General features: G+C 38.2%; 1 protein-coding gene across 4 annotated transcripts in view; it reads left to right on the top strand.

Annotated features, from left to right (window-relative positions):
* NTRK2 (neurotrophic receptor tyrosine kinase 2) overlaps positions 1-22,900 on the top strand; it is a 145,324-nt gene extending 122,424 nt beyond the window's left edge. For all 4 annotated transcript variants that reach the window (XM_072150869.1, XM_072150868.1, XM_072150870.1 and 1 more), the window contains 3 exons: positions 5,027-5,261; positions 19,310-19,468; positions 20,634-22,900. In XM_072150869.1, the coding sequence (XP_072006970.1) occupies positions 5,027-5,261; positions 19,310-19,468; positions 20,634-20,819 (580 nt within the window). In that variant the 3' untranslated portion in view covers positions 20,820-22,900. The remainder of the gene's footprint in view (positions 1-5,026; positions 5,262-19,309; positions 19,469-20,633) is intronic.
* The last annotated feature ends 206 nt before the right edge of the window (positions 22,901-23,106 follow it).

Genomic DNA, 23,106 nt, shown 5'->3' with positions numbered 1-23,106 from the left:
TAAACCTACATACTCCAGTCTTCAGATATACCCGTTAGCCGTAATGCGGCTGGGAATTTGTACACCAACACCTGTCTGCATAGAATTCTGCTATTACCTGCAGCAGTTCCTGAGCAGGCTATAATTAGTGTGTTAATATGCAGTGTGGTGGCAGACATGGCATAAGAAGGGAAGAAGTCCCAATTCTTGGCACTAACACTATGTATGCTGTATTAATAAATTCCAAAAGAGACCAGGGGTCCAAAAAGTAACACATGCTGCTTAGGGGATATGAAAGTTTAAGCTTTTCATATGGCTACATTTTTTTGCTGTGCGCTTTGTGGCAATAAGGTTCCCATTTTTGCTATGTGGTCCATGGTTCCTGCAAGAAGGATTCTCTAAATAATTAAATGACACATGCAAAAGTAGAGAAAAATGTCAGGATCAGCTAACATATGAAAACACAGAGCTTAGGCATTATGGACTGTGGACATACAAGCACGTTTCAAGGAGATCTAACAGAGTAATAGGTTTGCAATATAATTCTTATAGGGCAGTCAGACAATATTGAATATTTAGCAAATAAAATGCTAAAGTTGCATAGTCTTACCCACAATATTGTCATAACAGATTTGTTTTTAAAGAACAGGCTCATCTCAGTACATGTTCTAACATTTATTAAACACTACAGTATTTGCTGCAGAACACTACAGTTAAAGGTTAAAATAGGTTTAGCACAAGATATCTGCATTAAGCAGCTCATCAGCACCACTATATCTGTTCTGTATGAAGACAAAATAAAACATGGCCAGATATAAACCATGTAGTCATAGCACAACGGCTAGCAAAGCAGCTAGGGGTCCAAAATAGTATGATATACATTGAAACATTTCTAAAATAACAAGTGCCACGCATAGCTTCATAAATAACCAGTGAAAGTGTGTTCTTCACTGTTCTTTAGTTGAACATAGTGTATAACGTATTATTTTAGTGTAAGTATTTTTCATTAACAACTCTATATCAATGGTGAAAAATTCACTAAATATTTTTTAGATTTTACATTACTTTTAATACTTGCAGATATACCTCAACATGCATATGATTTGATAATATGTACACAAAAACACACACACACAATGGGGGTCATTTATTGCCAGGGTATAGTATTGTTATGCCTTCTCAATCCCCCCCCCTCCCCGGCACAGCCCCTGGAATCAAGAGTCTCCGTTTGTGATTATTTCAGGGCTTCTACGCCAGATTTGTGGGCTAGAAACCCTAATAAATAACCCCCAATATATTTACACCCCGCAATTCGAAATATGTTCAAATAATTGGCCAGCATGACATACAAATCATATGTACATTTTAAAAAATATTATGGTGGTCATATTTGTACAAAGAACAAATCATGTTACATACCTGACAAGTCATTTATTCATAGCTCCATGTGTCAAATAAAACACCATCATGCCCCAGGGGAATACAACGGGAGAAAATTGCAAAAATTCAAAAATGATATACATTGCATTTAAGGGGTATTCCTATGAAGACAAGATTCTTAAATATACTCAGAATAACAAAACAACACATTCTCCAATTCACTGTTATTACCAAAAATACAACATTCCACAGATATAATTCCAACATATCTCTATCAGTGCTGGTGTATAAAATTTTGGTTGCCTCGGGATCCAACTGTAAGTCTTCTGACTATGGTCAGCTTCTGAATAGCTTCTCTTGTCTGCATGGCTACAGTGCTCTCTTCCCCCTGCCCCTGCTTACAAGACTAGCTCAGACACAGACACTTCCTGCGGGCAAGCAGTGTGTAGAGTTTATACTAGCTACAGATAAGATACAGTCTTTAAAGCAAGGGGAAGAAGGTATAGCATGACTGTCTGCGCGTGTTATAGCTGAGATGCATCATTGAGCTGAAAGTGTCATTGGGTTTTATATACATCTCATGGGTCTCATCTTCTCCCTCATCCCTGATCTGTCTCATCTCTTTATAAGTGTCAGATTCTAGTGAATGTTCAGAAGCTAAATGGAAGTGTAGATAAACCTGTACCGTGATAATCTAAGTACACTGTAAGCACAAAGCATCTCACACCACTAGCGGAATCTGCTTAGAAAGTCCCCGTCTACAAACTGTAAGGGGTTAAAAATTATCTTTATTGTGTAAATATCACTAGGGGATTACAATTTGAGAACTGTCTTTCATGGGCAAACTCTTTTAAGGCCAATGAAGGCCACATTGCTGCTGCTAGCAGAGATAACAGAATCCAGGAAGCATAACAATATTAGGATTCTGGTTACAAGGGAACAACATTATAATTTGAACATAAAGGTTGAGTTAAATAATTATGAATATTATTATTGCTATTTACTATAAAGATGATAGTAAATTATACATCTTTAGTTATATTGCGCCATTTTATTCTTCAGTGTTTTACAGATCACGAGGTATATACACAAAGAAAATGAGACATTTCAGAGCAATAACATTGTCATATAAAACAATAAGAGTATTGTTTACTTGAGTATTCCAGTATTCTCATGTGGATGAGAATATTCAGTTTTAGCACGTAAACTGAATCTCTTTAGTCTTCATTGCTCTTTGACTGAAAATAATTTTGTTTCCTTTTTAAAACGTGCCCCAGGTGTAAAAGTATTTTACAGAGTTGCAATGGTTATTTTAAGATTACGTTTAGAAAAAAAGATATAATTTACTGTTGAAAATGCAATAATTAAGCCATACAGTCAATACTATGCCTTCTTTTTCGCACTGTCTGCCTTGTAGCTGCTCAATGCAGATAACTGCTGCTGAAAATAACTTGCTGTCAGACAAATTGTTGACCTCTAGTGCCCCTAGAGGTTGTCTTAGGGAAATGTAATTGGGACCACAATGAATTTTAACATCAGCATTTCCTGCAGCATAGCTTCATGTTTCAGACACCAGACCACATGTTGAAGGTCAAGCAATGTCTGAGCGCAGAGTTCACTGTAGGGAGAATGATTCGGGGGAGTATAGGAAACACAGTTAAAATTGTTGTGGCTTTTACATCTGCGCTCAGTGGGAGATCTTGATTTTATGAACGCAGGAAGGATGCTGCGATAAGCAATGCAGACTGAATGCATCAGAGGAAATAAAAAGGATGCTATTTTTATGCATAAATAAGACACAGAAAGCAGTTGCCCCAAACCATGTGGTGGGTCATATGTCGATAGAATTGTTTGTATAACCCTGTATGTTTATCATATAGGTAAAGTGGAATTTCGCCCTAATGCTATGGCTTTACTTCTTTTATGTGTATTCAAATTTCTTTCATCCACAAGCTCACTACTCTTCACCCACTTTGTATTGACATTATGCTATAACTTTTCCGAGGGTATTCTAATTCATCTGGCCATTGTGTTCACACACCCAGGGGTGGATTTGGTAATTAAATCACCCCTGAAATATTAGTAAGATGTATAAAGTCAGGGAGGCAGAGAGTTTAACACTGAAGTCAAGCTCTCCCTGCCTCTGAACAAGAGACAGGTTAATTAGCAGTAATAACAATGTATCATTATTGAACCTCCTATATCAGGGCTAGCAGATCATATGATCCTTGTTTTATTTGTAGCAGCGAAAATGATCATGCAGGTGAGAAGTTGTGCTGCCTGAGGACTCCAGGTATTGAAAATTTCAGTATACAAATTTCAGTTTTTTCTGTTTGTCATCAGGCAGGAAACACAAATCGGATCTGTACAGCAGTTTACATTTGGGGGGACAGGATATCAATTATTCCATTATATACTGTACCACCTTTAGATGTGACTATGACCCCGGATATGACTCTGCACTTCTATGTTGCTCATGGCTGTAAGAGTGATAGTCTTAAAGGGGTTTTCCCACAAAACAAGTTAGGCCCTATCCCGGAGGTACCACCGTCCGACCACTGGTGGTTCCCTAAGATGAGCGTAGCAGCCAATGGTGAAACTACTGGTATCCTGAGGTAAATATTAGTGAGACATATACGAACACTCTACAACCACATCTTCTGATATTTGTGCCATTTTGGGACAAACAGATCCATAAACATGTGATGTCATTCAAAGCAGTGTTGTTCATGAGTTATTACACATTAAAACAAGGGTAGCCATCTTTTATCTTATATTTGTCACATTTTTACATTACAACCTATTAAGCTTTGGCTATGTGATGTGATTTATGTTTGATGTACCCTCTGCTTATCTGTTTTCTGTATCTAGAAGACAGTGTTGATATATAAGCGTATGAGAAATGCTTGTGATGGCTTTCACATAGCTTTCTTTACATAGGTAACATGACCTATTCACATAATATTATCAGTCTTTAGCGATAGTCATTTATGTTAATCATTTTAAAAAGTTTCACAGGATTGTTTAGAGCAAACATCTGAGTGCATGTGGTTATCACTAGAATTTAAGAGCGGTCAGAGGTCAGAGGTCTACTGGACAAATGTAGGTCTACTGTATGGCTGGCCACCTTAAAGATTAGATTAAAACTTTCTCTTTTAAGAAGGTTACATTTACAAAAACATGGCAATAAAATGTTAATGCTTTGCTACTCATGCCTAATGGTTAGTGACCGTATTAAGTGCACAGTTTGCATTGGCATTGTGGGGGTCTACATGTGGCGGATTAAGTTTCTACTTTTCTACAATAAGAAATGAATAACATGATACTGCCACAGTGGCGGCAGACCTATGGCACAGAGTTCACCAGACAGGACCCAAGGCCTCCTCCTGCTGCCAGGAACTCCAGGAAGAATGCCCTGGAGGAAAAACTACAAAGATATTCCAGATTTCTGCTTCTTCTTTCAGCATCATCTGTGTCCTCATGATGCTGATACCATTGAAAGCTATGGCAATGCAGGGAGTAAGTGGGTTTTGGTTTGCTGTTTGGGCACGTGGTACTAAGGCTATCACCAGAAAATCCCAGAACTAGAAAATAAGCTGGTCTACATTCCTTCTGTATAAGAAACTAAAGGTTTCAGTATATAAACTCATCTTTACTATTCTTTTAGGGCTCATGGACCAGATGCTGTTCTTATGGCAGAAGGAAACCGTCCAGCAGAGCTCACTCAATCCCAGATGCTCCACATAGCTCAGCAGATTGCAGCAGGTATGGTGTACCTGGCCTCTCAGCACTTTGTCCACCGAGATCTGGCCACAAGGAACTGTCTGGTGGGAGAAAACCTCTTAGTGAAGATTGGAGACTTTGGAATGTCTAGAGATGTCTATAGCACTGATTACTACAGGGTAAGATGATTGTCGCAGTCATTTCAATAATAATGGGATTAAGCAACATCTTTCATGTCCACATTAATTACTTCATGGGGATGATTGTAATGAGATACATGCAGGAAAAAGGAATCTCGGATGAGATCATGACATAGTTAGTTGGAGAACTGGCAGCATTTGAAAAACAGTATTGCGTCATTCCTAATGGTCTCCCAAAACATTTACATAACAATAAGATAAAAATAAAGAATATATCACAAAAACGTGATTTCCAGATACTATGTTACCACAAAGTTACCCAATATGTTATTATACTACAAACACAAAGGGCACATGTAGAGAACTACAGTTGACAGTTGTTGTTACATCCCTATGACAATTTACTCTTATGCACATAATCACATAATGGATCCATGGTCTTCTGAATCTCAAGGGGCACCTTTCAGTTGTCCTCTGGTGTGGTGCAGAAAATCTTTTAATACTGGATCTAACTTTAAGATAGAAATATAAATTTGGTGAGTCCTGATTTACTTTCCACATATATGCTCTCTAGGGAAGCTGGATAGGTATAACTGGTCCACCAAAATGTTATCAGTTGTGCCCAGCCCCAGCATAATTGATTTATGAGTATATTTCAGATTTTATATACATATTGAATAAGCATTATTGTAGAGTTTCACTCTGCGTGAGCTATTGTGAGCTATTTCCCTTTGTGTACCGTTTTAGTAGCAGCAGGACTGTGATGGATTTATATTCAAGGATTGTAGTTTTTCCACGTGCACTGAAGTGTGTTCTCCAACCGTTCTCCACACTTCCTTACAACCTCTCCTCTCTGCTCTGAGTGGAAGCTGCAGCAGGATTCTAGTTGAATATTACATAATTCCCTCAGTAAAGAGATGAGGAGCTGTGGGGCAGTTCAATCAGAGAGCTAAGAGCAAAGCAGTGTGAGGAGAAGCAAGCAAGCACTAGAATAGAAATCTATTTTTCACAGTACTGATGCTGCTCAGGACTACTACAATTCCTGTAATCCATAGTTTTAAAGGAAAAGGCATGGACAAAACATAATGATATACAGATGCATGTGTATTATTAAGATAATGATTTCTACTTATAGGTAAGAATTATGTAAAATTCTATCAATATGTATATTGCATGTAAGGATTCATCACTTCTAAGCAATTCTTCTCAGAATACACTTTCAGGTTTCCCAGGTTACAAATCCATAGAAAAAATAAGCAAGAGACACACAGGCGACAGTTATTGGAGGATGATACCAGAACTTTCAGTTTCCCATCTGTTCTAGAGATCTTAAAGTAATACATATGATATTCTAAACTAGTCCTTTCCCACCACGTCACCATGTCACCCTCAACACCTTCTGAATTTCGGCTTCATTTTTTTTTTTTACCAAATTTACAAGGTATCCAGGCAACAATAATAGACCAGCATTACTGGACAGGTATGCACATGGTGTGGCGTTAATATTTATTTCTTACCGCTATTTAATTCTGGGCAACAAAAAAGAATTTACATCATCAGAATTTCAGGCACGATCAGCCCATTATGTTCCATCCAGAGAATTTACAGATCAAGAAATACTGCTGAATTCCTTGCCTTGTGCGCATTAACCCATGAATCGTGCACATATTTCAGGATCATGTCTGTTGTACTCCCGAACTGTTGCCTAGTAGCCAATTAATTCAGATCTCAAGCACTTCATCTGCGAACAACACAAGAGATACTATTCAGAGGTTGCTAGGAAACCTTCCTCTGCAGTATAAGTGTAACGTGGTTTCTAAAGGGTTAATGCAAGCAAGCTCACAACGAAGCATATGAATACATTGATTTTATGTGAGTTTACAGATATTTCACTGGCTATATACAAAATTTCAGGTAACTTATCATGTAGTAGAGAGGCCATAGTTACACTCCTATGTCTACTGGTTATTATAGGCAGATACATAACATAAATAATATGGAAAGATCGAGAGACTAAACCATAAGGTCATTGTCTAACCGTAGCTACTTCTGCATAAGGTGACCTAGGTGAGCGCACCCATATCTTAGTCATGCTCAGTGACCTGATACTTGCAGTGATAATATATACAATAGAATCTACACAGTCCACTTTATTCATACCTTTCATATAATATTCATTCTGCATAGCATAGCTGTAACATACATATGTTGGGTCCTTTTCCTGCAATATATTCACTTACAATTACTTTCTTTGCTTTTTTCAATGTTTTTACCTAATTCCAGACACTAATATTACCATGTAGGAGCTGCAGCAACATACCCCTCCTCCTCACCTATCAACTATTTGATTTAGCTAAAAGCATTAGGGGGCACAGGAAATTTCGTAATTGGGCTTCCTTATAACTATATTACGGCTACTGATTAAGAGGAATTTTCAAACTTTCTTTTCAATAATCTAAAAAGAATAGCTCTGATTGGTGAAACATTTATTACCTCTTGCCTGTATCCATCCTCAATTTCTTTTGCTGAATCTTGTATCCACAATCACTCAATAAAATCTCCTTCACCGCTTGGTCTAACAGGAAGGCATTTTGTCTGCAAGCGGACTAGAACTTCAGGGTGATCTCTTATCCTGTTTGTTTAGTCTCCCAGACTATATCTAAAGATCAGAAACCACACCTCCAATACAGTGGGGCACATTTACTTACCCGGCTGACGGAGTTCAACAGAAGTGCATTGTCCAACGACAATGCACTGTGCCGCGATTCATTAAGATCGGCGCCTGATTACCTGCATCTGTCGCTTCCCCGCTCAGGTCCGCCGGAGTTCACCTTCTTCTTCTCGGTGTATGCAAGTGCATTGGTTATGACAATTTGAATGTTAAATCCCGCGCTCAGTCCAAATCAGTAAGCCCCCCCCCCCTCCCCGCGATTTCTGTTGCATGAAAGCCGGCGCCGCTGCCCCAAAATCCAATCGCGTGCAACACAATCTCCTTCTAAATACCTGTCATAGTAGCACAAATCCCAAAAATTTCAAAAATCTGACGAAAGTGCGTTCAGCGGACCCTTAGTAAATAAGCCCCAGTGTCTTGAATGCAGGGAATTCTGGCATTTGCAGTTAAACAGGGTTTCCAAATGCTTCTTCAATAATAAATAACACACTGATTTGTCGGATGGGTGTATATGCAAAAATCTTAATCCAAAACGAAAGTTGAGCATGGACAGATACGTATAGCTCCAGATTTCTTATGAGGAGAGGTATTCCAGTTTTTTTGAGTTATCTCTGATTAATCGCCACAGTGATCACAAGTCCTAGGCGCCCTTGTACCATCAGTTGATGAAAGTGTCAGGTTGCACAGATTGTCAAAATGGTCAATTATCTTTGTTAGTGCCGTGAAGAATTAATGGTGCAACCACCAACTAATTTGGCGGTATAAGGGTCTCCTGTTCCTATGATTGGTGGGGGTCCAAGCAATTCAGCCTCCACTGATCAGCAAGTTGTCTCCTATCCTTATGTGAAGGAATAACTTGATTTAATTGGAATATAGTCTTCCAAATAATCCTAAGGCAAACATAATGGGAGGAATGTATGTGTGTCTAGACCAGATTTCTGTAGTAATTTGCACCTAAAAATACCTCAGCTACAGTTATTAAGGGTTTTAGACCATTTTCAGGCAGTTTTCAAACTTGTCTGAAGGCCCTCATGAAAAGGGACATGGGCGTCCTCATGAAAAGGGACTTGGCTTAGTCAGTGCTCCAGTGCACAAGAAAATTCATTTGTAAACAGTACCAACTAAAAGCTGGTCTAATGTAGACTCCACAATGGTGAAGTACTCCAAATAACTCACCCAGCATGATATATCTAGCACAGAATACGACAATATTCGCAAACAATGAAGGGGATCAGATGAGGAGGACACAGCACAAAGTCTCACAGCTTCCAGTTTTTCACCTGCTGCCCCATCTAGTACAGTGCCCCCTGCACCACCTCTTCTGCAACAGCTGAAAGACAGGGGCTAGGCTTCCCTAGAAGAAAACTATAGACACTGCCCATCCTCGTCTCACTTCTTACTGCTTTGTCACACACCCAGTACAACTATGGATCAGTACCAGGTGCAGAGAGGAGCTTGTTTCATAGGAGCAGAGAAAAGCTTTCATGTTCTGTGCATCTCTTTAGCCTGCTGCAGCTAAACTGTGGCTACCAAAGGCTGCTCCTGACCTGTGCCCCTCTAACAGGGGCGCAACTTGAGGGGGTGCAGAGGTTGCGGTCGCACCCGGGCCCAAGAGGTTTAGGGGGCCCTTATGGTGTCACTTTCCCATATAGACACTGCCCATCCTCGTCTCACTTCTTACTGCTTTGTCACACACCCAGTACAACTATGGATCAGTACCAGGTGCAGAGAGGAGCTTGTTTCATAGTAGCAGAGAAAATCTTTCATGTTCTGTGCATCTCTTTAGCCTGCTGCAGCTAAACTGTGGCTACCAAAGGCTGCTCCTGACCTGTGCCCCTCTAACAGGGGCGCAACTTGAGGGGGTGCAGAGGTTGCGATCGCACCAGGGCCTAAGAGGTTTAGGGGGCCCTTATGGTGTCACTTTCCCATATGAGAAGACTATTATTATAAACCCTACATTGTAGTCAGGGGCCTGGCATAGACTTTGCACTTTGGCCCATCAGCTCCTAGTTATGCCACTGCCCTCTGACATAGCCCCTCTGCTACCCTTGGCAATTGTCCATACTATAATCCGCCATTGGCTCCAGCGCCTTTGAGGCATACTATTCTTAAGGAGTGAAATGTTTATACTGCCATGAGGACTAGCATTTTACATGCAAGGATAACCTTTGCCAAGAAAAATAGATCTGGCACCCAACTGTAACGAACATTAAATTGCTCATTTAATAATTGAAAAGGTGGAGCGGTGCTTAAGTTGCAGAAGTTACCTTAGTGATGGTTACTTCCCATTAATACTAATGCATTATTAAGGCAGTAATTTAATCTGTGGTTGGCAAAGTCACCTGATTGTAGCATTAACTGCAATATCCTCCGCCTGTTAATAAACATAATCATATTAAGATAATGCTTCCTGCTTCCTTGTTGCATTTTAATTTAACCCTTCTGCTATCTGCAGTCTTAAGGAAAGAGTTAAAGTGTGAGCTTCAGAGCCGCAGAGCACTGGTGGATTGTATGGGTCCTGTGCATTCCCGGGCTCAGTTTCCATGGCAGCCGACCTGCTCTGCTTGAAATAGGCAATTCAGAACAAGGAAGGTAGAGCTGGGAAGAAGTCATTAGTTTTTCAATTAGTATGCAGCGCCATTACTCTAGTTTGCTTTCATGCCACATATGTATTATTTTTACATATTCCAACAGGTAACGGTTGTTTTATCAAGCTGTGTGTGAGCATCAGTGCCTATGGGAGAGGTGGTAAGATGAGGATGAAGAGCGTTATAGCAGTTACATAATAAACCCGCAGTATAATGTATGCAGGAAGCTTCGCTGGCCTCTGGGTCTAATGTGGCTGCAGAGAAATGTATATTGCATCATCGAGGTAGATTGATACTGCGTAGTATATTAATCATTGACAAAAGGGAATATCAATGAAAGGGTTAAATTGGCCACATCTTTATTGTTATCATTGGGGACAGAGGGGTTGAGATCTTAAAGGGAACCTGTCACTACATTTGCACATATACAGCCAGTGACAGGTGCATATAGAGCCCTATTTACTACCTGACTGACACCCTTCTTTTAGCTAAAAATTGTTTCGCTTATATCCCCATAAATCACCTTTTATCTTATATTATCTGGCATTAATGAGGGCCAGTACTGCTCATCTGGTCCCTCCCATCTAATAATTTCCATGCCTTATGCCTCCTTACTAGTCACAGTTTATGGTATGTGACCAGAGTGACATCATCTCAGGTCCTTTAGCATCTTATCAATAGTAAACTGTACCCCATGCATGTAACTGACCATATGAAGTCACAGCAGCTCCATGGACTTCTACTCCTCTTCATCCTCCATGGAGGCTGCTGTGATTTCATGTAATCACAGACATGGCATACAGTTTGCTATTATTAGAAGGGTAAAGGACCTGCGATGATGTCGATCTGGTTACATGTCATGTATGTAACACAAGGCACCGTGTAAAGAAAATTTACACAATATTTCCCATCTGTACATAGAACTTTATATGTCTGTAGTTGAATATTGGCAGACAGTACCAAGAAGGCAGGGCAGGGATTTAAAGAGACACAGAGCTGTCAGTCAGAATAATGGGACGTGGTTCACTGCCAGCCTGAGAGACAGAAGAGTCACGATACTAGACAAAAGTCACAAAGCCAATTTGCATATAAAAAAAATGTCTGTAATTAAGGCACGGTGCCCCATTGGCAGCTAATTGTAGGTGACATGGGGGAGGCTTGTAAACTTTTGTCAGCAGGTAGTCAGGGTGGTCAAAATCTGGTGACAGGTCTAGCTGTTGAAAAAATTGTTAAAGAAACCCTGCATTGTATTGTACTACACATTTTTGCAGCAGATGGGGCTAACATTGGTGAGCAAGGTTCTTAAATCATGGTGCGGTTAAAAATGAGCTGTGATTATTATAACCTCTAGGAAAATATTAATAATATTGTGGCATGAGCATTAATAAACTCCATTATTTAACCACGACAGAGACCCAATGAAAGTCTTATGGACTAGAGACTACCAAGTTATGTCTCCATAGGTCTTGTATGTTTGGAATCTGGATTGTACGTGGGACCTGCAACTCGCCGCTGGTATCTTTTTTTTTTCTGTTATTACCAAATAGTTATAATTGAATGGGGATGTAAGGTCAAACCACGTCACACAAAAAGCATAATGAGAGATTTAAGCAGACAAAATTCTTTAAATTGAGCTTGCTTATTTCTAAGTTGCGATACACCAGATTTAACAAATTTTGCATGATGTGGCACAATAAAATTGGTTTATTATTTCCTAACATTTCTTTTCTGAAATGTTACTCTTTATGCCACCTGCTGGGGAAATTGATGTGCAACAATATTTGTGATTTTGGCGTGATGTATGTCAAATTTCACAAATTGGGTAGACTTCTACTTGACATTATAAATATGCTTGTTTACCAACCCACATGTGAATATTGCAAAAATCTATTTTCTGACATTTTGGCCCCAAAACTTAATTTGATCACCCCTATATTTTATGTGACTAGTTTGGCTGAATTTTAAAATAACATGTGACTTGTCTGCGCTGTCCAATCACTCCTCGGCTCTTAACCACCACCTTTGTGCTCCTGTACAACTCCTCCCTCCTGCTCCTTCACTTACAGAGAGACGGAGCTCTCCCTGTGTTAAGCTGACATCACTGGGGGAGGGAGGAGTTGTACAGGGGCAAATAGGTGGGGGTTACTCCCTAAACGGACTTATGACATACTATTACAAGTCATTAAGGGGTAAATATATCAATTTTTATATTTTGATAGATAAGGCTTTTTGGGATACAGGAATAGTTAAGGTGTTTTAGTTTTTTTTATAATATATTTGTATATAAGTATTTTTAGTTTTTTGTTTACTTATTTAAAAAAAAAATACCTTTTTTTTTTACTTTGCTTTTTTTTTTTTTTACTCTATGGGTCTTATCATACTGATCAGCCAGGGTGTAATAGGGATCACTTCTTGGCGCCAGGCTGTTATCAAAACAAATTTCCATCCTCTTGTCATCATCCTATCACCACCTTTGTTGAGTGCTGCCATCAGGTTTGAACACTTAAAAGGTTAAATACAGTAGACACTTGACCTGTGTGAGCTCTCTCTAATACAGCCTTCATGACAATACACCATACTATTACAGTGCACACCATTAAGGAGTAAAGGATCTGATATGAATAAGAAGAGATGCCCCCAAATTTTTGCAGGAGTATTTTTAAACATAAATGTAGGGAGAGAAAATGTGGCCTTAGAAATACTAAACCATTGCACAAAATATATCTATGTTAACAAAGACATGGTTGTTAACATATCTGCAAAATAAATATGTATACTTTAATACCTTTGTTTCGTTTTCTGCCTTCATCTTTACAAGTAGTACCCGGGTTACGTACAAGATAGGTTCTGTAGGTTTGTTCTGAAGTTGAATTTGTATGTAAGTCGGAACTGTATATTTTATAATTGTAACCCCAGCCAAAATTATTTTGATCTCTGTGACAACTGGATTTTAAAAATTTTGGGTTGTCATAAGAACCAGGATTAACAATAAAGCTTAATTGCAGAGCCTTTGATAACCGTTATAGCTGATTATTGTAGCCTAGGGCTAAAGTACAATAAATTACCAATATCCAGAGGTCCGTTTGTAACTATGTAACTTGGCGTCTTTTGTAAGTTGGGTGTTCTGAAGTCGAGGACCACCTGCATATGTATCCAAATATAGTCAGACATGCAAAATGCAATAAATGATCTTTACTAATAGAAAATCACTGACCACAATGCTCTCTGCTATTTATGGCGGGTTATTGAACCAGCATTGCAAATGTTGCTGGAGTCTGGTAACTTTTTGTCAGTCCCATCGAGATTAGAAGTCAACACATTTCACATTTGACATGTAATAAATTGTGGGTAAAAGCTGTGGTTTGGCATTAGTAAATGCTTACATAGACATTAACTCTTATCCTGAAATATCCTTCCACTAGAGTTACATTTACAGGGAAAAGAGCAGTTACATTCATAGTATCATAGTTTATATGGTTGAAGAAAGACACATGTCCATCAAGTTCAACCAAGGAAGGGAAGGGATTGGACGAGGAAGGGATTTGGGGGAAACAATTCTATATAACATAAGAATTATGTTTTCTCCAGATGTAAGTTGTTTTCTCCAGACGGAGATGGTGCCCCCTCATCTTTTGATTTGATTTAATCTGAAACAACTTTCCACCATATTTTTTGTATGGACCATTCATGTATTTATATAAATTAATCATGTCCCCTCGTAATCGTCTCTTGTCCAGACTAAATAAATCTAGTTGTTTTAATCTTTCCTCATAACTAAGACCCTTTATACGCCTTATCATTTTTGTGGCTCTACGATGAACCCTCTCCAGCTCCAGGGCATCCTTTTTATGGACCGGTGCCCAGAACTGGACCGCATATTCCAGGTGTGGCCGAACCAATGCCTTGTATAGTGGTAATATTACATCCCTATCACGAGAGTCCATACCACTTTTGATACATGACAAGATCCTACTAGATCTGACATTGCATGCTGTTATTCAATTTATGATCTACTAGTACCCCCAGGTCCTTCTCAACAAGGGACTCTCCCAGATTTACTCCCCAAAGGACATATTTTGCCTTTGGATTATTAGCCCCAATATTGTATCAATCTTTGCTTTGACACAGTATTAACTACTTGTTGTTTTTTTCAATTGTATTGAAAAGGGCAGCTGGAATGTAGCAAATGCAGTGTGCTGCTATGTGCTACATGACTGTTGCAGCCAGTCACTGGTCAGGTGGGTACATTGGCACATCATTGCTACAGCTAGCAACTATAAGGTGTAAAATTTAGTGGACATAATGGGGCTTATTTACTAAGGGTTCATCGGACGCATTTTCGTTGGGTTTCCTGGCGATTTCCGTTTAACGCCAAATTGCCCTGGGATTTTGGTACACATGATCAGATTTTGGCGCATCGACGCCGGCTTGCACGCAACAGAATTGGGGGGGGGGCGTGGCCATCAGACAGCCCGACGTATTCGGACAAACCACAGAATTTAACATTTAGAATTGTGTCGCAACACACGCATTTACAAGCACCGGGAAGAGGCAGGTGAACTCTGGCGGACCTCGGTGCAGAAGGGACGGATGCAGGAACTCGGGCATACGAGCTTAGTGAATCGCGGGAGACCCGAAACCTCGTCGGACAACGCACCACGGGATCGCGACAGGACCAGGTAAGTTAATCTGCCCCAATGGATTTAATTTCCTATATTCAGAAAATATTTTGTCAGGAAAATCCTTAGTTTACATAAATGGTAAAAAAAAAAAACAGTATAGAACTTTTTATGTGAGGTTTGCAATGTTGATTTTGAAAGAAAATTTTAAGACCCTGTTAAATTCAGTGGACATTCAGTACAGACACAATCAGACCAATGTGCTGTAAATCATGACCTTCAATCAAACTATTCACAGATTATTTTTGGGAAAAGGTGTGTGAGAGTCAGTGAGTGAGTGGAGAAGGTTTAATCTGTCAATATTTAAGGACGAAAAGCTAAATTTACCTGACTATACAGTATATTTTTTTTTGCAGTGTGATCTGTGCAATCTTTTCCCTTTAGTGCCCTCTTGTGGATAATTTACTGACGGTACAGTCTGTAATGCAGATTTTCTAATTCTCTAAAATTCTTAAATGTTTCAACTGTACTTTCTTGCGTAACACTATTCATAATAGTATTATGTTATTAAAGTTAAAACTCTTTAAAAAGTAGCTGCCAAATGACTGTTTTGTATGTGCTATCAATATGGCTCTATGTTCCTTGTATTTCCTATGACAGTGTGGTTTCTATATTTGAATATATGAATGCTATTTCTATAATACTATTTTAACACACAGGGAATTGTATTAGCCGTGGGTTAATAATTAGGCACACAACTGTGTAAAATTCTAAACAATTATATCGTTATTAACACTAATAAATTAAAATAATTATTGTACATTAGATTATCTAAATAGCTAAATTACTATAAGTAAGTTAAGATTTGATGCACATGAAGAGAAAAGCATCACAAGTGACTTTTAAGCTGACAGGGTAGACTCAGCGCCCCCCTCCAAATCTGTGTAAATCCATAACCATAGAGAGATCAAGATGTTGAGAGTAGGCTACATGTCATGATCTCATTTTTTTCGTAATGAATTAATGCAATAAAGTCCCGTGTGGCTATTGCATATTTTCATAGTGAATGGTGGTTACTCATGGCCTTTTGGGATACCTTTAATCCTGTTCTTCTGTGAGGAAGTTGACATAATGTCATTAGCCAAGTTACTATGAAAAAGATTGCCCACATTAACTATACTTGATAATTTATTAGTCAAGACCTAAAGTGTGACAAAACCATCATGGCTGCCCTACAATAAACTCAAAAAGTGACCTAATATATTCCAGTCCCTTATAAATTGTCTAAAAGGGGTTGTCCAACTTATAAAAAAGATCTTTAATTGTGGGAAATAGTTAAGGGACATCTACCACCAGGATCAAAGATTGTAAACCAAGCACATACTGGTGTACTGGCCTCCTCTGGCAGGATCTGCTCTTCTGTAAGCTTCTTATTTCCTGGTTTTTTTTTTCACAAAAAGGGTTATACATTTATGCAAATAAGTTCTTTAGGCCCATTTGCATAGTTTTTAAAACCCTTTATTCCTTAAAACAAGGGCACAAGAAGCTAAAGAAAAGTGGATCCTGCCAGAGGGAGCATACACCTGCATGTCAGTTTGCTTGGTTTACAATACTGGATCCTGCTGGTAGATTTCCTTTAAAATAGCAAGACAAGATATATGAACCCTTTTGCTTGTGCTGTGCTCCAGTGGTGCCACTCAGGACTTATATTTCTTAGTTTTGTGCTGCTGAGGTCATGTTGTGTGGATGTACACTTAAACAGTGCGAGGAAAAGTGATTAAAGGAAATCCACTATCATGATAAACCAGGGACAGTTACTCATAAATCCATCTAATGTTTGAAATTTCTATAACAATTGGTCAATGAGAATAGTATAGAGGATGCTGGTGGGGACATAATTTTAGGGTATGACAAGGGTGCAGTTGTCTCTGTCCTTGAGATTTATGTCTTTCCCAAGACATAAAAAATAGAACTTTAGAGATTATTACATTATAGATTAGGACAGATGTTGCATTAGGACCCAGCAGCTTCAAGTTGCGTCACTAAATACTAGTGCTTGTAATACTTATATAATACTATTTATTTATTCCCTATTTTGTGGTTACCCTCTGAGCTGTTTCTTTAGGAATATAACGGATTAGAAAACCACAAAATATTTATGAATTTGTAACTGTTGCGGTTCTGGCCATTCTACAACCAGACCATTAATGATGTGATCCGCAGGGGAATCTTGTGGTGTGTTTTTTTTGTAAAGTTGTCTGTCACAGTAATGTATTGAAGTGAGTTAAGCTTTATTGAGCAGATGATGGAGACATAACAGGAAGCAGTATCAATAAAGAAAGCTGTGATGGATGGCCAAGGTGATGTGTATTGAGTGTCTTGGGCTTTTAGGCACATTAACTGACTTTCACTGTCTTCCTACTGTCATTTCTAATGGTTTCAATTACAATATTTATGTTTTTAAGTCAACTGTTATTATGTGTTGAATCACAAGAAACATAATTAATTGTACTGTGTGGCTTACCACATTATCCAACATTATTATCTTTGTGGGTTTTTCTTAAAGGGATGTTTATACGTCTATAAATGAACACATTAAACACTGGGACTTTAGAATTTAACATGCAATTTTCAATTGAGATAATTTTGGTACATTGACAACTCTGAACATGTGATACAGACGCAGCCATCCTTAAACTAAGAATACATAATAACTCTATATAACATGAAAAAGCCATTGAAATCAAAGGAAAAAAGTTAACTATAAGGATAAATGGAATTGCTTACTTATTTTGCCTTAGGCAAAAGAACTGAAATATTGCCAAAAAGCAGTCCAAAAGTCAGGACTATGCCTTTTTTAATAATAAATAAAAACCAAAAAACATATAAAATCACTATATTTACTCCATACATATAAATAAATTGCAATGACTGCAAGAACATAACTTTAAAAAGAGGTTAAATGTTCATATATACAAAGTGTGCAGTTATATATTCGGTCTTGGATCCAAAGGAAGTCCTGTAAATAAATAGAATCTTGTTTATGTCAGAATGGAGCCAAAATTATAATAACGTACAATTTATATAGAATATGTCAGACTCAGGAAGGTCTATGGCTCATAAGAGTATCAGATGTCCTGCCATGTGTTAGGTTACTTCTTAGCCTCACTATTGTGTATGACAGAAGTCAGAGCCTGGGCTAATGCTCTGCTAAGTGTTTTAGTCCTTATGTGACTATACATTTTAGAAACTTATAAAACTCACAATCCATAGCATCTTTTAAATTAAATGTGACACCAATTGGAGAAAACTGTAAAAAGTCATCTGTTATGAAGACCTTTGAATAACTGATATAATTACTAATCTCTAATTGATTCTTCCTATATAAAATATTACATCAAAATCAATTATTTTTGCATTTGCTAAGAAACTCTAATAACGTGATAGCATGACTTCTAATAGCATGACTTTGACTGGATCCAGATGGGACATATTTACAGTAGATTACATGCAGAAGACATGAAAGTAACTAATCTACTGCTTTATGCAGTAGCAGCAAATCTTACAAAGAAAAAAAAAACACGTGGGTCCTTTTTTCATATCACAGCTGTCGCTTTTACTATGGCCAGTCACCACTGAGCAGTTTTTGCCATGACAATTTCACTCTATACAGTCTAACAGGGTTGCTTCAGATTTATCACAGTATGCAGTACATATAACAATTAAATAAACACATAAATATGTAAAGATATAATACAAAGAAGAAATACAAAAAGAGAAGAAGCAGAAATTGTCTGAAAAATAACTGGAGTTTGATAATATTAATAAAGAAATATATAACTCCATAATATTCAAAATAAAGAATAATAATACCAGATGGGCATACAATAGCACATTTAGTTTATGTTGTTGCTTTTTTGAATAGTACATGGTGAGCATCTAATATTCTATACAGTCTGTCCTTGTGGTTGAATCTTCCATGCATCCATTGAAATATTGCAACCTTTATGCCTATGCAGTATGAAAAATAAGAATGATGCACAATAATAATCAGCTCAAGGGTATTCTCCTCAAAACTGTGGATATTGGTATAGAAAGTTACAGGTGAAGTCACTTTTTGAGTCACTTCAGCTTTTTAACTATTTTTTTAAAATCATTTCTATTGGTACAATATAAATATTGGTGTAACATATCCTCATTTGTCTTTAGGTTGGAGGACATACTATGCTGCCTATCCGTTGGATGCCTCCTGAGAGTATCATGTATAGAAAATTCACAACAGAAAGCGATGTCTGGAGTCTAGGAGTGGTGTTATGGGAGATTTTCACTTATGGAAAGCAACCATGGTACCAACTATCAAATAATGAGGTTTGTAGGAATATTTTATGTATCTGCGCCATATTCCAGAGAAAGATAGGACATATCCTATCTTACTCCCAGCTACAGGACGTGTGCTGCACCGTACTGCTCCTGTACGGTGCTGTGCGCCCATTGCCATCTACGGCGGACGTAAATACGGTGTATATATACGTCGGCCGTATATATACGCCCCCCATACGGTCGTGTAAATATTGCCATAGAGGTATATTTCTGCACATATTTGTGGCAGATCTTATTCTACCGCTGATTGACGAAATTTCACAATATCACATCCACTTAGTGAGATGTGTGACTTTACTGCTGATGTAGCCAAATGATTTAATATAGTGTTTAACCAATGAAGATTTTTGGAAACAGAAAAAATTGCATGCGTATATGGCTTTGAGGAAATTAGACAATTCTCCGTTGACATCAATAGAATTTACAAAACTATGCATTTTAGGTATAGTCTACATGTTTTCACCTTTTTTAACTGTATCATCTGCTCAAAAAAATCTATTACGTATTTATAATATATATGTTATTATATATTTATTCCCTAATGTTGCTTTGTGAAAGGGGATTTTCAGAAACATCGTTTACCCCCAAATTCATATACAAGTGGTCTCTTTACATCAGGTTCATCATTCATATACCCACCACAGACAGTTACTAGTCTCATCAAGGCACACCAGTTTGCTCCCTTACAAGCCCTAAAATAATTGAAATTCTTGGCCATTTTCCCCAATTTGTCACCTCCTTGTCAATCTTTTAATCCTGAGCCTGTCTCTTCTTTTTTCATTTCTCCATTTCTGCTTTTCTCTTTGATTGGTTGTTTCCTACTGTTTTTCCTCCTTATGTAAAATCCTTGCCAAGTGGGCATGAAATGATGTGATGGGGGCCATTCCCGGGGGCAGAGGGGGAATCGCCACTTTCCAGTCGCACCATGCTAACTTGGCAGGGAGGTGCTGTAAGGGGGACAAACTGCCCACTATCTATACCCTACACCTTTTCAGGCAGAGGCTATAGGGCAATTCTATGCCAGGCAGCCACCCGCCTGATAAATCAAGAAGCCAGAGCCTCCTGATATATCTAGTGTGTTCACCCCCCTTTGTTTCATTATTCAAAACTTATGGTAAGAGTGATCTTAATATTTTATTCTTTACTTTTGCAGGTGATTGAGTGTATAACTCAAGGCCGAGTCTTGCAACGACCTCGCACTTGTCCGAAGGAAGTCTACGATCTAATGCTAGGCTGCTGGCAGAGAGAGCCTCACATGAGGCTGAACATCAAAGAAATCCACAGCCTCCTTCAGAACTTGTCCAAGGCATCCCCCGTTTACCTTGACATTCTTGGCTAGACGTTGACGGTGTTTCCTGTATGGGCTGGATGAATGAATGTGGTGAACGGCCGCTGAACTCCATGAAATGTGTTATAACCTCTGACAGTATTATTAACAAAGATGCTGAGAAGCTATCAAAGGGCAAGCAACACAAACTTCTCCATCTGTACAAAACACACTATAAATAACAATACATTAACCAAGTTGTATCTTTTTATCCTGAGCCTATCTCTTCTTTTACTTCTTCCTTTCTTCTTTTGTCTATGTTTGGTTGTCTCTCACTGTCTTTCCTACTCCGTGCTTCTGCCTTTATGTAACTCAGCATACATAGACAAAGGCCTTAAAACCGTATCTGTTAATCAGCAGGCTCGCATGTCTGTCCACCACATCTAACAATGCCTTCTTGTATTCCTGCCTTTGATGTGGATGAAAAAAAGGGAAAATATTGTATGACACAAAGTAAACGACTTCTGCTGTACATACATGTAGACTTTCGAATGACTGTTGCTCACTTCTATGTTTCTGGCTATGTGCACTTATGACAGATAATTTCCCACCATCAGGATGGAGTATTTGCAGAGTTTCCGGCAGTAAGAAGACATTGCAATGGGAAGACATTTAACCATCTACCTAAAACAAAATGTGAAGAAACACAATCAATGCATACTATTCTGAAGAGAATATATCCGCCCTGCTTTGTATGTAGCTAGTTCTTTTTAACCACATACTCCATGGTAGAAAGTAACATGTCGCTTGCTTTTCAGTAAGCTGCCATACTTGTCTTCATTATTTTTCTTTGTACAGTAAACCATTGTTAGAAGCTGGATCATCCGTTATAAAAGACTGAAATCATCACAATGTGATGCTGAATTTATCTGATACAATGTCCAACAGACAATCTCTGTCATTGACCAGTTTACAAAGTTGTTCGATATAAGATTAAAAAAAAGAATACACATGATGAGTGGAGGCCAAGAGCTCAGAGAAAAGTGTGGGTTATATTGTATGGAGATGGACTGATGTGATAAGGAAAGCTCAACACATGTAATGTTATTATGGAGGAATAAGAGCCTCCGAGGAGGGCTGCTGCTTGTATTCTGTTCTGGTAACAGAGTCAGTAGGCAATGTCACAACCAAAAGATGTTGATGGTGCACATTCAACGGTTGGTGGCTACCTTAGTTCTTTCTTTTTTATTAATAGTTTCTCATCCGTGGGCTCCGGATTGAAGTTTATATTTCTCTATATTACATTGTAAAGACAAAAAAAAAATGTGGCAGCATTTCTACAAATGTATGTGATGTTAAACTTGGAGGCAGCGCATGCTTATATATGTTACTGGCATGATGTGTCCAATGCAAAGATATTGAGAGTTGTTCCCCAGTACACATACAGTACAGGGATGAACCCTGTATCACAGTCACATTAACCATAGTGTAGAGAATAACTTTTGAGAGAACAGGCGAGGCCCTATTGTAACGCCGTGCATTCCTCTCTGTGGGGGTTAGTATTTGAAGAATGTAGTAGCACAGTAACGGAATCTACCATTTGTATAGGTAAATGTAAATAAATGCAGTATGTTGACTTCAAACTGGTAATTGTAAAATATATTTGAGAGTTAAGAGAAAAGTATATGAGTATTAGCCTCAGTAATTGAGGCATTAGTAAATAAATTAATCTCATCTCTTGGGGTCTACTAATGATTGTAACACATCTCTATCAAGGTTTTCGAGCAAATTATAAAAGTGAAACAATGATACTTGTACAGATGTGATTTGTGCTATTGCTTTGGTACATTGTTTGAACTTCAACTCTTGATTTACTATGTATACTTTTTCACACCCGTTTGCAGTAAAAAAAACAAAAGCGTGTGCCTATTTGCTTAGTTAAGATGGAACAGGCAATATGTACTGCTTGTGATAAAAACAGAAAACTGTGGAGCGTACATGAATGTTCTCCATTCTCAAGCACTTGCCTATAAAAAAGTTCTGCTATAGTTCCATTTTCTCTACACCTACAGTAAATCTCAACTTAGACACTGAGATGTACAGGATACATACATTGGGATTCTACAAATAAATCTCTGCCTTTTAATGCTAAACATCAGTTTCCCTGGATTTTCATGAGAAATGATGATTGTTTATTATCTTGATTGAATGAGCATTTACGTTGTATAATAACAAACCCATGGATGATAACTTATAAATCGGAGTTGGGTGGGTTAAAGCAATACCTACAATGTAACATCTATAATGTTGCAAAAAAATATTGTTGAAGAAAACATTTTTAAGTGAAGAACAAACAAAA

The sequence above is a fragment of the Engystomops pustulosus genome, chromosome 1 (genome assembly GCF_040894005.1).
Source record: "Engystomops pustulosus chromosome 1, aEngPut4.maternal, whole genome shotgun sequence".
NCBI lineage: Eukaryota > Metazoa > Chordata > Amphibia > Anura > Leptodactylidae > Engystomops > Engystomops pustulosus.
The sequence above is the reverse complement of the archived record's forward strand: the minus strand, read 5'-3'. Positions and strand labels throughout refer to the sequence as shown.